General features: G+C 35.7%; 1 protein-coding gene across 1 annotated transcript in view; it reads left to right on the forward strand.

Annotated features, from left to right (window-relative positions):
* Positions 1 to 15,548, forward strand: part of AP3B1 (adaptor related protein complex 3 subunit beta 1) — a 246,442-nt gene that overhangs the window by 92,452 nt on the left and 138,442 nt on the right. The window contains exon 8 of the mRNA XM_057740597.1: positions 15,111 to 15,266. Within this exon, the coding sequence (XP_057596580.1) occupies positions 15,111 to 15,266 (156 nt within the window). The remainder of the gene's footprint in view (positions 1 to 15,110; positions 15,267 to 15,548) is intronic.

Genomic DNA, 15,548 nt, shown 5'->3' on the forward strand with positions numbered 1-15,548 from the left:
AAAAAAAAAAACCCCCAAAAATAAAATGTTATGTTTCTTGGAGCCCTAGTTTCCTACCCTCACTTTATCTAGAGTACAGATTTTTGTTTTTGTTTTTTCTGTTTAACTATTAGAGTTCACCATAAGATTAAAACAAACTACTGCTTAATCCCCTTCCCGTGAATGTCCACAAATATTTTAAAACCTCTGCTCTAACCCTCTAACCTTCTTTTTAATATCCTAAAAGGGTAATTAAATTTATCAACCTCACATCAATAGACATTTACCTTCTTCAGTTTATCTCTTTATTTCAGGATTTAAGGTAAGGAGGGAGTGAATACGTGAGAAATTTTGATTAGTTCTGCCTAGGTTGGGCTTAATTTTATTTTGTATTTCATGATTGAGTGAGAGCCACTCCAAAATGCATTCTGCTTAACAAAAAACAATTCTTATTTACCCCCGTCATTAGATTGAGATTAGTTTTCAAATGACTGGGACCCTTCTTTCTCATGTCTTAGAACTCTTAGACCTAAGATCAACTTGTGTCATGAGTATATTTTATTTCAGAGAAACATGAAAAAATGCCTTATGTAGACTCTTCAGCTTTCTCAGTAACAAAGTTTGGAAACCACTGCGTTTGGAAAGCTTATTTCCTATATACTAGTACTGAACATATAGTCATAAGAAATGAGAAGTGTTGTGGGCAATTGAGCCCTCTGGATTTTCAGAGTGGCTCAACTCAAAGTTACTGGGCACAGGTGTTTCCATAATTGTGATGTATTGGGGGAGATTCAGTGTTCAATGATCCTCAAACCCGTACTTCTACCTGTGTGGTATAGTGGTCACTGGGCTGTGGTATAAAACATGTAAAGTGAAGAACATAGCAGTTACCTTATGGAAGGAAAAAATATCTCAAACCAGTATGCATACCATGTGTTGTTTTACATAGACCTAATTTGGGGAGAAAGAGACTTTTTTTTTTGAGAAAAATGTTAAATTTAAAAATGTATTAAACATGACTTAAAAAAATAAATGTGTGCTATCCATACTGAATAATTTAACTAAGTGCTTATGATATTGTCAATCACCTACCCACTCTGGTCTTGTCAGGGAGATGTAACCCATTGTCAGAGAGATGGACCACCAATATACTCTATGGACTGAATGTTTATGTCCTCCCAAGTCCACATGTTGAAGTCCTAACTCCCAATGTGATGGTATTTGAAGATGGGAACTTGGTGAAGTAATTAGGTTTCAGTGAAGTTACGAGTGTGGGAATAGTGTCATCATGGGAATAGTGCCCTTATAAAAAGATGCACTGGAGAACTTGCTTCCTTTCTCTTTCTCTGCTCATGTGAAGACATAGCGAGAAGGCAGCCAGCTGCAAGCTAGAAAGTGGGTTCTAACCAGGAACCAAGTCGGCCAACACCTTAATCTTGGACTTCCCAGCCTCCAAAACTGTGAAAAATAAATGACTGTTGTTTAAGCCACCCAGTCTATGGTATTTTGTTATAGTAGCCCTAGCTTGCTAAGATGAGTATCTTATGACATGTCATGATGTAGTCCCCTGTATAGCTTTTAAGTAGTCTGTGTCCACAGTAGACCACAGACATCGTATTGTTCTGGTACAAATCTTAAGTTGGTGCTAGTTGAAATTTGTAAGACAAATGGGTACATTGAGTGTCTTTTTCTTGACGACAACAAGCGCCATGGTAATAAAAGAGATGGCAGGATGAAGAAGAAAGTGTATGAACTCTGCCTTTCCAAAGTATGCTGTGTGAGATAAGAGGTAATCTTTTTGAACTTCGTAGAGCTTATGTTTAACGTAACAACATTTCTCTTACTGAAAGTGAATGTTTTAGAGCAATGTGGAAAGCTCATTTTATTCTGATCATCTTATATTGGCGTTTGGGGTGGTCAGTACACATGAGTAGAGGGAGACCTATTTTCATATGAAATAGTTCAGATATAATAAACTCACAGGTTCTTTTTAAAAAATTTGTTTTAAATTTATTTTTTAGAGGAGTTTTAGGTTCATAACAAAATAGGTTGGAAAATGCAGGGAGTTCCTGTATACTCCCTGCCCCCACTCCACCGCCCTGACTATCAACATCCTTTACCACATTTGATAGTACATTTATTACAGTCATTGAATATATATTAATATGTCATTATCACCTGAAGTCCGTAGTTTACATCAAGGTTTGTCCTTGGTGGGTTACATTCTGTTGGTTTTGACAAATGTATAATGATGTGACTCCACCATTGTGGTATCTTATAGTTTCACGTCCCTAAAAATCCTCTGTGTTCTGCCTATTCATTCCTCTTTCCCCTACAAATCCTGGCAATCACTAATCTTTTTACTATCTCCGTAGTTTTCCTTTTTCAGTTCTTTGAATTAGTAATATGCATTTAAGGATGTTCCATGTCTTTTCATGTCTCTATAGCTCATTTCTTTTTAGGACCAAATAATATTCCATTGTCTAGATGTACCACAGTTTATTCATCCATTCACCTGCTGAAGGATATCTTGTTTGCCTCTATAAATTGGCAATTATGAATAAAGCTGCCATAAACCTTGTGCACATTTTTGTGTGGACTCGTTTTGGTATAAACCAAGGACTTTGATTGCTAGACTATTTGATAAGAATATATTTAATTTTGTAAGAAGCTGCCAAATCGTCTTTCGTAGTGGCTTTATTGTTTTGTGTCCCACTGACAATGAAGGAGAGTTTCTTTTGCTCCACGTTCTTGCCAACATTCAGTGTTGTCAGTGTCCTGGATTTTGGCCACTCTGATAGGTGTGTAGTCATATTTCATTGTTTTAATTTGCATTTCCCTAATTACATACGATGCTGAACATCTTTTTGTAAGCTTGTTTGCCATCTGTATGTCTTCTTTGGTGAGTTATCTCTGCAAGTCCTTTGCCCACTTTTTAGTCGAGTTGTTTGCTTTCTCATTGTTGAGTTTTAAGATCTCTTTGTATATTTTGGATAATAGCCCTTTATCAGATGTATCTTTTTCAGATATTTCTCCAAGTCTGTGGCTTGTCTTGTCTTTGTCTTGACATCTTTTGCAGAGCAGACGTTTTTTATTTTAATGAAGTTTAGCCTATCAGTTATTTCTTTCATGGATCATGCCTTTGGTGTTATATCTGTAAGTCATCACCATATCCAAGGTCATCCAGATTTTCTCCTATGTTATATTCTAGAATTTTATAGTTTTGTGTTCCTTATTTGTGTCTAATCCTTTTTGGGTGAATTTTTGTGAATAGTGTAGGTTGTCTGGATTCATTTTTCTGCATGTTGATGTTCAGCACCATTTGTGAAAAGGACTATCTTTTCATTGTGTTACCTTTGCTGTTTTGTCATAAATCAGTTAACTATGTATTCATGTGGGTCTATTTTGGGGGTCCCTGTTCTGTTCCATTAATCTCTTTGTCTATTCTTTCATCAGTACCACACTATCTTGATTTTGATTACTGTAGCTTTTTAGTAGATCTTGAAGTCAAACTCACTGTATAAATGTTAAATTATTGAAAAATTTAAGCACATACAAAGATAGGGCTAACAGTCCAATGAATCCTCATATACACATCACCTAGCTACAGCATTCGTCAACTCATGGCTGCTCTAACCTTAACTTAGCCGCCTTACCACTTCTATGCCAAATTTCATATAAAACTCACGATATTATATAGTTTCATCCAAATCTATTCAGGATGTATTTCTAAAACACTGTCTTCACTTTAAAGAAACTACAAAGCTATCTCCATTTTCCAAATAAGAGGATTTAAAGCTTTTTACTTTTTCTTTTTTCTTTTTTTCTTTTTTTTTTGGTTCAGCTTACATGTATATTCTTTTAGAAAAATAGAGAAAGTTGTCTATTATAGTATATTTTCATTTTCTACACATACTGATATTTTAAATAACATTTTTAAAATCTCCATTTATAAATGTAACTTTTTTATATTCATGAGTTTTGGCACAAAGATTTTATGTATTTGTGTCATTATTACCAGGGTTCCTTTTTGAGTCATTTAATACTTTTCCATAGGGAACCGTCTTTACTTCTATGTAGGTTGTTTGAGATGCACATTATCTTGGAATATGGATATGATGCTAACATGGAAATGCATTTTAAGCCTCCAGTACTCATTCACATGATATTAGCATAATTATTATTTGGAATTCTGTAAGGAAGACTTGACTTTTCTCTCCCATTTATTTTTTAGTCATTTATGTAAGTATGGATTCATAGATATTTATTTTATTCTTTGGGTTATGGACTAATACTGTCATTATTTTGTTGCTAAAACTTTTCATCTTTGGTCTTGGAAGTTGTTTGTTTGTTTTTTTTTTAAGTACCTGATGACCTAGATTTAACTGCTTTAGTTTTAGAACCAGCCATTTTCCAAGGTGCAAAAGAGCAGGTTTTACAAGTTCATTAATATTTTTTACATCAATCAGATTGCTGTTAAATGATTCTCTTTGTAATATATCAGTAATTTATTGGAGTAAAGGTGACATTACATAAATGACCATGAGGCTTAGAAAAACTGCCAACATAAGCCACAATATAAAATATTTTAATTAATACCCATTGTATGATTAAAAAAACCCCACATGTATGATAATGCCTCATTTCTCTAGGCTCAAGACAAACAATACATATAATGAGTACCTTTTTTAACCCTTTTTGATGCAGACAGTTTTAAAATAGTTTTCTGTTTTCCTGCCCCTTGACAGATCAGAGGGCAGGAATACAGAATCAGATTTATAGAATCAGATCAGATTAAAACTAAATGTATAATATACTCTGAATAAGAACTTTATACTTAGAATAACACCTGAAGGCTTCTTAACTGCCATTTCAGCTATGTTGGGGAGGCCTTTCTACTTAGTTCTGAATTCATAAATGTGTTGTGTACATTGAAACTGGATAGTATCAATTTCTAGACAAGAAATAGGAGGGTGAGTCAAAAATTATCCTCACCCTGGCTGTAGAATTTATTTTAATTAATTTTTAGAAAAGACAAATACGTCATTTTTCAACATAATTTCCTTGCTTTTCATTACACTTTGTCCATCTGTCAACAAGCTTTTGTATTCCCTTATTAAAAAATGTTTTAGGCTAAGCTATGAGCCACGAATGCATCGTTGTCTTCACTTCATCAGAAGTGAATCTTCTTCCTTTTAGGGCTGCTTTCAGGGTACCAAACAGGTGAAATTCCGATGGAGCAAGATCAGGACTATAGAGAGGGTGCTTTAACACCTCAAAATGAAGTTTTTGCAGAGTGTTGACAGTGTGGTCAGATGTGTGCAGACGTGCATCGCTGTGCAAGATCACAACACCCTTGGATAGCAGTCCTCTGCGTTTAACTGAAGTTCAGTCTTGAGCTCTTCAGTAAGCATCTCACTGTAACGAGCACTGTTGATCGTTGAACCTTTTTCCTGATAATGTTCCATTACTGGCCCTTGAGAATCCCAGAAAATGGTAAGCATCAATTTTCCAGCTGATGGTTGACTTTCGAACTTTTTCTTGGTCAGTGATTGAGGATGTTTCCATTCCATGCTCTGCCATTTATTCTTAGGCTCACAGTGATGAATCCATGTCTCGTCACCAGTAATGATTCACTTTAAGAAACTTTCACCTTCCTTACCCTATCGGTCCAAATTTTGTTTGCAGATATCCAAACACTTCTGTTTATGCTCTTCTGAGTTGTTTCGGTACCCATCTTGCACAAACTTTTTGAAACCTAAGTCTGTCATGGATTACTTCGTTTTGAGGTGTTAAAGCATCCTCCCTATAGTCCTGACCTTGCTCCATCAGACTTTCACCTGTTTGGTCCCTTGAAAGCAACCCTGTGAGGACGAAGATTCACTTCTGATGAAGAAGTGAAGACAGTGGTGGATTTGTGGCTTGAAGCTCAGCCTGAAACATTTTTTAGTGAGGGAATACAAAAACTTGTTGACAGATGGACACAGTGTATTGAAAAGCAAGGAGATTATGTTGAAAAATGACGTATTTGTCTTTTCTAAAAGTTAATTAAAATAAATTCTACAGTCAGAGTGAGGATAATTGTTGACTCACCCTCGTATGTTAGAAGGTACAGAATATGTTAAAAAATTAAGCAGTTCCATTAAAAACAAAATATTTCTAAAATATTGTTTTCAAATACACATGGTGTATTGAAATTGGTTTATTTTCCTTTTTTATATATATGAGGCACAGTTAGTATACTAGGCTGAGCAAATGGATGTTTCTTTCTATAGATTTCAGCATCTTTGAAACCTATTTTATCTATATTTACCCTTAGGCAGACTAAACATCCTTCTGATTATATCTTGTTTACCTTAGTTGTTTAATCAAACAGAAACAGAAAATGTTTCTGGACAAGGTGAGAATAAAATCTATTCCATCATATATTTAAAATGTTAATTAAGGCTGATTATTTTAAAACTGTTCTAAGTTATTTAAGATACAAAGTCTGAGTCCTCACTTAATGTTTTTGATCATCTGAGCTATTGTCTCTAAGAGAGCACAAATCTGCCTCTATCTGATCTGTCCAAGTGGTTGCTGAAATTGTAGCACTTTATATCAAAATGACGTAAAAAAGTGAATCTGACTTTTTTGTAAAAGTAATACAGGGTTAAGATCCCTGCCAAAAAGCTTGGTCTTATCATTTAATTCCTTGAACATATTTTCCGTAGTTATTTTACAGTCCTTTTAAAATTCTTGTCTGACGTCCTCTATTTTTAGCTTCTCTGTCTCTTCATTGTCTTTATTTTTTAAAAATTTATATTCACATTGTGTTTTTTTCCTATAGGCATATTTTAAAAAATTTTATTGAAGTAGAAATAGATAATATATATGTCAGAAGCAAATGGCTTCATGAGTTTTTGCAAACTGAAGACCCCGATGTAACAAGTACCCAGATTAAGAAACAGTAATTTTAAGTATACTGCAGAAGCCCCTCCTTTGACACCTTCCACTTAATATTGTGCCTTCCCTCCCAAATGGAAACAACATCCTGACCCTTAATGACACTGCCTTTTCTTCCCTCTTTTCCTCCCTCTTTCCATGCTTACTTTCTTGAAAAATTGTTGAACTAGTTTGAAGCTTTGGATGATGTGTTTGGTTTGCTTGTGGAATATTGCTGGGGAAGGGTATCAGCAATCTGAGTTCATTTAATCACCTCAATTATAGATCGACAGGGCTTCCCTGGTGGTGCAGTGGTTAAGAATCTGCCTGCCAATGCAGGGGACACAGGTTCGAGCCCTGGTCTGGGAGGATCCCATATGCTGCAGAGTAGCTAAGCCCATGTGCCACAACTACTGAGCCTGCGCTCTAGAGCCTGCCAGCCACAACTACTGAAGCCTGCGCATGCCTGAAGCCCGTGCTCTGCAACAAGAGAAGCCACTGCAATGAGAAGCCTGCGCACCACAATGGAGAGTAGCCCCCGCTTGCTGCAACTAGAGAAAGCCCGTGCGCAGCAACTAAGACCCAACGCGGCCGATAAATAAATAAATAAAAAATTTTTAAGGTATAAAAAAATTATAGATTGACATGATTAAAAGGTGGGCTTTAATTTTATCATCTTTACTTCCTAGGATATAGACTCTCAGGATTTTAAGCCAAAGACTAAAGAGAGTTAGGCATCTTGTCTTTTGATAGGTCCTGACCTCCAATTTCTGCTTCTGTAATTTTTGTGAATCTGCTAAAAGGTCTTTAGGCCTCTTAACTTTTTATTATGTAATAACAATGTTTTGGGGAGAAAAATAATTCCAAATGTCAGATTTCTAGGTTTACTACTACTTTTGGGTCTTACCTGCATAATTCATCATTGTTCTTTTAGCTTTTTGATGCCTTCAAACAGGTGTGTTTCATTTTTCTTCCCTAGCGCACTGTAATGGTTATTCCAAATTGCTTATTGCTAGAAGCAGAATTCTGTAATCCTGTATTTCCTGTTTTTAAAAAGTAATCTTTCAAGTCTTATTTTTAATGACATTTTGTCACTGGAGTTTGTGACTTCTTTTAAGCATCTATAACTAGCATCGATTAAAGTTGTTTCAGTGTAATGTGTTCCCCAAACAGTACATTTTGCTTCAAAATGAAGCAGTTATAAAAAAAGCCTCATGATATATTTGTAAATTCTTATAGATGAGGCAGTTTCTTTTCTGAGGGATAATTTTAGGGGGAAACGGCTTCATATTTGGCATCTAGGGATATTTGATTTAAAGTGAGGTAATAGTTTCTAGACAAAAATTTTTTAATAAAAGCAATGGTAATAGGTTACTATTTGAGCGTTTAATATGTACTAGACACTAAGTGCTTATGTAACCTTCACTAAACTAATCAATCTTTATGAACACTTTCATGATATAGATACTGCTTTTATTCCATTTTACAAATGAGTAAGTTAAGACAAGGAGAGGTCAAATAATTTAACGTGGTCATAGAGGCAGCCCTGATACTGAACTGGCATGACCCATTCAGGTTGTATGCATCTAGCTTCCATTGTGTTTTGGTTAACGTCTGTTCTCTTGGGTTGAAAACCTGAGAAAACAGCTAGCAGTGACACAGATTCAGATACAAAGTTATTGGAGATTGGCTCCCATCCTGTATGGAAGTCTCATCTCGTTCATTTCATTAACCTCATGAAAACATCAGTCCTTAATTTTTTTTTCTTTGAGTTCAAACTTAAGAGAATTATGCTGTTGATATATATATACAGTAAGAGAAAGTTTATTTTGAGGGGAATATATTTTGATATAATAATTGATATCAATAACTATTTTAGGTATTAAGCAACATGTTCTTGGTGTTTGTTATACAGTAATCCTGTTGTTGAAACTTTGTACTATGTCAAAGGATCCCTTTCATTTTAGTAAACTATACTAATTTATTTAATGTTAAATGTTAAGAAAATGAATTTACAGATCTTTAATAAAACATATGAAACATTAATTTGTAGAAGTTTTAATAGGTTTGTAAGATCTTTGGATGTGGGAAAGATACTAATAAAAAAAAAAAACTCCTTTATAATCTTTTTAGTAAAATTACTACCATAATCCTAAATCCTTGTACAGTAAAATAAGCAATGCAAATATTATTTATTAAAATAATATAATTGAACTTTAATAACGTGTTAACTAATAGTGAAGGAGAACTGGAATGAATAAATGCTTTTTAAAAGCAGCTTTATGTGCATGAGGATTTTATTTGCTAGGTATAGTGCTGTTAATACAGCAGGTTCATCATGTATCAGTTTTAGGTAGATTTTGAACATTTGTTTGATTAACATTCAGTAAAGATTGTAGATGAGTGCTTATGCTTAAAGAATGAGATAGTGTGTCATTTTATTGGTTTATTAATGCACTTAATAGAACCAGTATGGTCTGAAGCGCCATAAAGGAGCAGACACTCAAGTCTGGCCTTGATGTAAACATATATCTCAGTTATAGTCTTTTTTTTTTTTTTTTAAGCACTAAGAAGTAATTTGTTTTGAATTGTGTGTTCAAAGAAGATGATAATGTTATAATTTATAGTTTATTTTTAAGTATGCGTATTACTTTTAAAATGCCTTTTTTTTTTTCAAAGTATAAATTTGGTGGGTTTTGTTTGGAGAATTTCTTAAATTTTTTTTTTTTTTATTGTGGGTTTAAAAAACACTGAGATGATATTATGCTTACTTCTAAGAAACCTAAAGGTCATATTCTTGATGAAAAGTGTTTTCAGTGATATTTAAGTAAAGATTGTATCTTAACTACAAGCTCTTAACAAGGAAAGCATAATTCATTAAGGGATATTGACCTATAACAATTTAGGTAATTTCTTTTATTGTTATCGTTTAACATTAATGTATGCAAATTGCTTTTAAGTGATTTACTGATTTTCTTCTTAATTTTATTTAATTAAGCTTTCTCTTTTAAGATAACTGTAGATTCACATGCAGTTGTAAGAAATAATATAGAGACATCTGGTGTAACCTTTATTCATTTTCCTCCAGTGGTACATCTTGCAAAACTATACTGAGGTATTACAACCAGAATATTGACATTGATACAGTCATGATTCAGAACACTTCCATCACAAGTATCCTTCATGTTACCATTTTATAGCTATAAATCCATTTCCTTCCCTGTGCTTAACCCTGCTTACCCTTAACCCTTGGCAATCACTAATTTCTTCTCCATCTCTATGATTCTGTCATTTCAAGAAAGCTATATAAATGGAATCATACAGTATGTAACCTTTTAGGATTAATTTTTCTCACTCAAGTTCAGTGTACTTCTCTGGAGATTAATGAACATTGTGTGTATCAGTAGTTTGTTTCTTTTTATCCCTGAGTGGTATTCCATGGCATAAATGTTTAACCATTTGCTTAACCAGTTGTTTAACCATTCATCCATTGAAGGACATCTGTGTTGTTTCCATTTTAGCTAATAGGAATAAAGCTGCTGTGAATATTTTGTGTACAGATCTTTGTGGGAATTAATTTCCGTTTCCCTGTGATAAATGCCCGAGTGCAGTTTCTGGGTTGTATGGTAAATACAGGTTTAGTTCTGTAAGAGACTGACAACCTGCCAGAATGACTGTAACCTTGTATATTTGCCACCAGCATAGGAGTGATCCATTTCCTCTGCATCCTTACTGTAATTTGGTGTTGTCACTATTTTAAAACTTAATTTTAAGAGAGCCATTCTGATATGTATGCCATAACAAAACCACCTTGCTGTGGTTTTAACTTGCATTTCCCTATTAGCTAATGAAGTTGATTATCTTTTCATGTGCTTTGTTTGCCATTTGTATATCTCCCTTAGTAATTGTTTATTGATGTCTGTATTAGTTTGCTAGGGCTGCTATAACAAAATAGCACAAACCAGTTAAATAAACAGAACTTTATTTCTCATAGTTTCTCACAGTTCTTCCAGGAGGCTAGAAGTCCATGGTCAAGGTGTTAGCAGGTCTCATTTCTCCCAAGGCTCCTCTCCTTGGCTTGCAGATGGCTGCCTTCTTGCTGTGTTCTCATATGCCTTTCTCTCTTCTTATAAGGATACCAATTGTACTGGATTCGGGTACTACTGATATAATCTAATTTAACTTTGAAGTCCTTACTGTAGCATATGGTCACATTGAGGCTGCAACATGTGAATTTTAGGGGAGACAGTTCAGTCCGTAAGAATATCTGTTGCCCTTTTTTAAACTGAATTTTTTTTAAATGTTGAGTTTTGGAAGTGGTCTTTATATTCTAGATACTAGCAGCTTGTTTCATATGTAGTTGCATATATTTTCTGCCAATGTGTGTTTTGTTTTTTCTTCTTCATAAGAGGTTTTTTTTAACGGAACAAGAGTTTCTAATTTTGATGAAATCCAATTAACAGTGTTCTCTTTTATGCGATGTGCTTTTGTTGTCAACTCTAAGGACTCTGTGCCGAGCTATATAAATGTTTTTTTTAAAAATGTTCTGTCATGTTGAAAGAAAAATGAGAGATCACAAATTATAAATTTTCTTTTGCTCAGGGAAATTGTTAATTATAGAAAGAAGGTTAACTTTGAAGAATAGGGGCAGGTCAGTCATGAACAAAATAAACTATTGGGAGATACTTCTTCATGTGTTTTTCTCATTTTTGCTGCTCTTCTGTGTAATGGCATTGATAGGTTTTGTCCCAGACTATCTTTTTTTTTTTTTTTTTTTTTTTTTTTTTTTTTTTTTTGTCTGCGTTGGGTCTTCGTTGTTGTATGTGGGGTTTCTCTAGTTGTGGTGAGGGGGGCTACTCTTCACTGTGGTGCACGGGCTTCTCAGTGCGGTGGCTTCTCTTGTTTCAGAGCACGAGCTCTAGGCACGCGCGGGCTTCAGTAGTTGCAGCAAGGGGGCTCAGTACTTGTGGCGCACAGGCTTAGTTGCTCTGCAGCATGTGGGACCATCCCAGACCAGAAATTGAACCTGTGTCCCCTTCATTGGCATGTGGATTCTTAACCACTGTGCCATCAGGGAAGTCCCTGGACTATCTTTGAAGGATGTTTGTTTAGCAAGCAACCTTGAAAAAGCGAGATACTCTCGGACAGGATTGTCCTGACTGGTAATATCATCATCTGCTTTGTCATCCAAGTTGGGAATGGAGACATACTTATTAAGTGCGCCGATCTTGTTCTTCATGTTCAGTCACTGCATCCTATAGATTTCAGCTTCTAAGTAGTTCTTAAATCTATCCTGCATTTTCATCCTTGTCACTGACTGCCCTGATCCATTACCTCACCCTCTCAAGTGTAGTTTCTGTCACGCTGCTTTCCAAATTTTTTTCTTTGTCTTTAGTTTTCGGAAGTTTGACTTATATGTCTTTTATATATTTCCTTGGGTTTATCCTGTTTAGGATTTACTCAGTTTATTCCATCTGTAGTTTTAGGTCTTTTGCATAATTAAAATTTTTTTCAAGCTTTATTTCTTGGAGTACTCTTTTAAGCCCCACCCTCTTTCTCTTCTCTTTCCAGAATTCAGATGATAGGAAATTTTAGCTGTTTTGTTATAGTTCCACAGGACCCTGAAGTTCTTTTTTTTTTACCCCTTCATCTTTGTCCTCAGTGTATTTTTTCTCTTTTGTTCAGATTGGGTAGTTTCTGTTGTTCTGTGTTCTAATTCACTGATGGTTTCCTGGTCCTTTCAGTACTGCTTTTGATGCCATTTATTGTTTAATTTTGGTTCCTGTATTTTTCAGTTGTAACCTTTCTTTTTGGTCTTTCTTTATATCTTCTATTTCTTTGTCTAGACTTTATAATTCTTTTATAAGACCTTCTGTTTTTATTTGTTTCAAGAATGTTCCTAGTTCGGGCTTCCTAGGTGGCGCAGTGGTTAAGAATCCACCTGCCAATGCAGGGGACACGGGTTTGATCCCTGCTCCAGGAAGATCCCACATGCCGCGGAGCAACTAAGCCCGTGCGCCACAACTATTGAGCCTGCGATTTAGAGCCTGTGAGCCACAACTGTTGAGCCCATGTGCTGCAACTACTGAAGCCCACGCGCCTAGAGCCCATGCTCCGCAACAAGAGAAGCCACGGCAGTGAGGAGCCTGTGCACCACAATGAAGAGTAGCCCCCACTCACCACAGCAAAAGAAAGCCCGCACACAGCAAAAAAGATCCAACACAGCCAATAAAATAAGTAAAAAAAAAAAAAGTATGTTCCTAGTTGCTCATTGAAGCATTTTTATGATGGTTACTTTAAAATCTTTTTCAGATAACTCTAATATCCCTATCATCTTAGTTCTGGCATCTACTGTTTATATTTTTTTATCCAGTTTGGGATTTCCCTGGCTCTTGGAATGATGACTGGTGGTTTTTTTTTGTTTGTTTGTTTTCAAGCCTGCATGTTTTGGGTATTATGAGATTATGGATCTTATTCACATTGTCAGTTTTAGCTGGGTTTGTTTGACACCATTCCTGCAGAGAAGGGTGCGGTACATGCCACCGCATTACTGACAGGTCATGGTAGATATCCTGGCTCCCCACTCAGCCTCTGTCGGTACCTCAGGGAGACTGTGCTCATTGTTACTGTGGGTGAATGTGGGATCTGGCTCCCTGCTCTTACTGCCCTGGTAGTTTTCTGGCTGGGAGGGGTAGAAGTGCCTCATTACTGTTCCACGTGTGTCTTCCACTGGCACCACAAAGTGATGTATCCTTGTTACCACCGGCTGGTGGTGGTGTAAGTCCTGAGTGGAGTGTCCACTAAGCATCCTCTTGTGCTAGCCCAGTGGGGAGGGATAAAGTCACCTCGATTGATGACCCTGGACACCAGTGCAGGGTGTCCGAGCTCGGCACTGGGTCTCCCCACCGTGGAGGTGCCTCATTACCTCCTGGTGGGGATTAAAGTCCCAGTTCCATCTTGGCCTTCTCTGATACCACTCCAGTGGGAAGGTCGTGGCTGTTATTATGTCCTGGGGGGAGGGGTGGAAATCTAGGCTCTCCATGTTAGCTTTTGCTGGTGGAATTAGGGATAGGGTCATGTTTTATAGGGTCATGTTTTTTTTCTCTAGTATTGGCTGCACTAGAGCAGTTATTTTCTTAAAAAGTTTTCTGTCTTGCTAGACTTCCCCTTTCCCTTTCTTGGTCCTTTGGCTACAGAGAGCAGGTGTTTGGAGGGTTTGTTTTATCTAAACTTGTTGGTTTTCTGTGTTACCCACTTCTCTTCCACCCAGTCTTTGATATATGAAGCAAAAATGAAAATCCAAGGAACTCACTGTTGTGTCATTCTTTGGGTCCTGAGGTCCCAATCCAGTCATCCTTCTTCTCTCTGTTTTTCCTTTTTTGTATTTGTTTTGTATATAATGTCTTGGGTTTCTAGTTGTACTTTAGTGAGTGGAATAGGAAAAAGTATATCTAGTCCGTCTTCCCAGAAGTGGAAAGTATGTTTCAGGTACTTGATAACAGAAATTACCTCTAGATGGTAGTTGCTTTGGATCCACTTAAGTATTATTGTCTTTGTGTGCTTTTTGTTTGTTTGTTTATTTTTAGGACTAAATACCTATAGGCTGATTTTATTGATAGAGATAAAGAATTCAAATGAAAAGTACAAAACAAAAACATAGAATCAACTCTCAGGGATATACATAAATCTCAAACTGAGTCTTTCTTGACAACACAGGGATCTACTTAATTACCAATTTTTAACCTGTCAAACTTTATTAATGATTTCTTTTATGTGTGTTGCAGTTCAAACAGTTTTCTTCTTTCTTCTGACCCTTTGATCCGGTTACAAAGTGACTGATAATTTATGGAAACAGTTTTCAGGCTTTGGGTAGTCTCATATCAGGTTTTGTTAGAGTTTAATGGTCAGGTTTTCCCTTTGGGCAGCTGTGGGTATTTCTATGGTAATTCAGTATTTTCAGAGGTTTACTATATAATATAAAAGTATTATCTATTGCACTAAAAGACAGTTACTGTGTCATAAAATATGAGAAAAAGCAAGGCCTTTCTTCCATATCGGTAACATAATAATTTGAAATTACCTCAACAGTAGTGTTCTGTAGTAAAATATTATCATTATTATAAATGTTTCTTAAAAAGTTTTCTTTGTGTAATATTTGGGCTGTCCTATGTCTGAACTAGTCTTGGGATTGGATTTCTTTCCTGTAGGGTGATGGCCTAGAGGACAATGAAAAGGATTTCTATGATTCTGATGAGGAACAGAAGGAAAAGACTGACAAAAGAAAGAAGCCATACACTATGGATCCAGACCATAGACTTTTAATTCGGAATACAAAACCTTTGCTTCAGAGCAGGAATGCAGCGGTATGTAAAAACCATTTTGAGAAATAATTCACAGATTTTTAAAAACAGTGGTTAAAAGTATGTAAGTTCAGTAAATAAGTCTTTATTTTTGAGTGTGCTAAAGGAGCATTTGTTTGCTTATTTGTTCATATACTGAAAATCAGGTTTTAATAGGATCACTTGGTTTGGTAGCTGTATGCCTACTGGACTTCATTTCCTTTTTGTGGTTTTGTTAATTGGATTCCTAAGATATAAGCTCAAGATGTTTCCCAGTTGGATGGAGAACTGTGTATATTTCTCCAT

This window comes from Hippopotamus amphibius, chromosome 1 (genome assembly GCF_030028045.1).
Source record: "Hippopotamus amphibius kiboko isolate mHipAmp2 chromosome 1, mHipAmp2.hap2, whole genome shotgun sequence".
Taxonomy (NCBI): Eukaryota; Metazoa; Chordata; class Mammalia; order Artiodactyla; family Hippopotamidae; genus Hippopotamus; species Hippopotamus amphibius.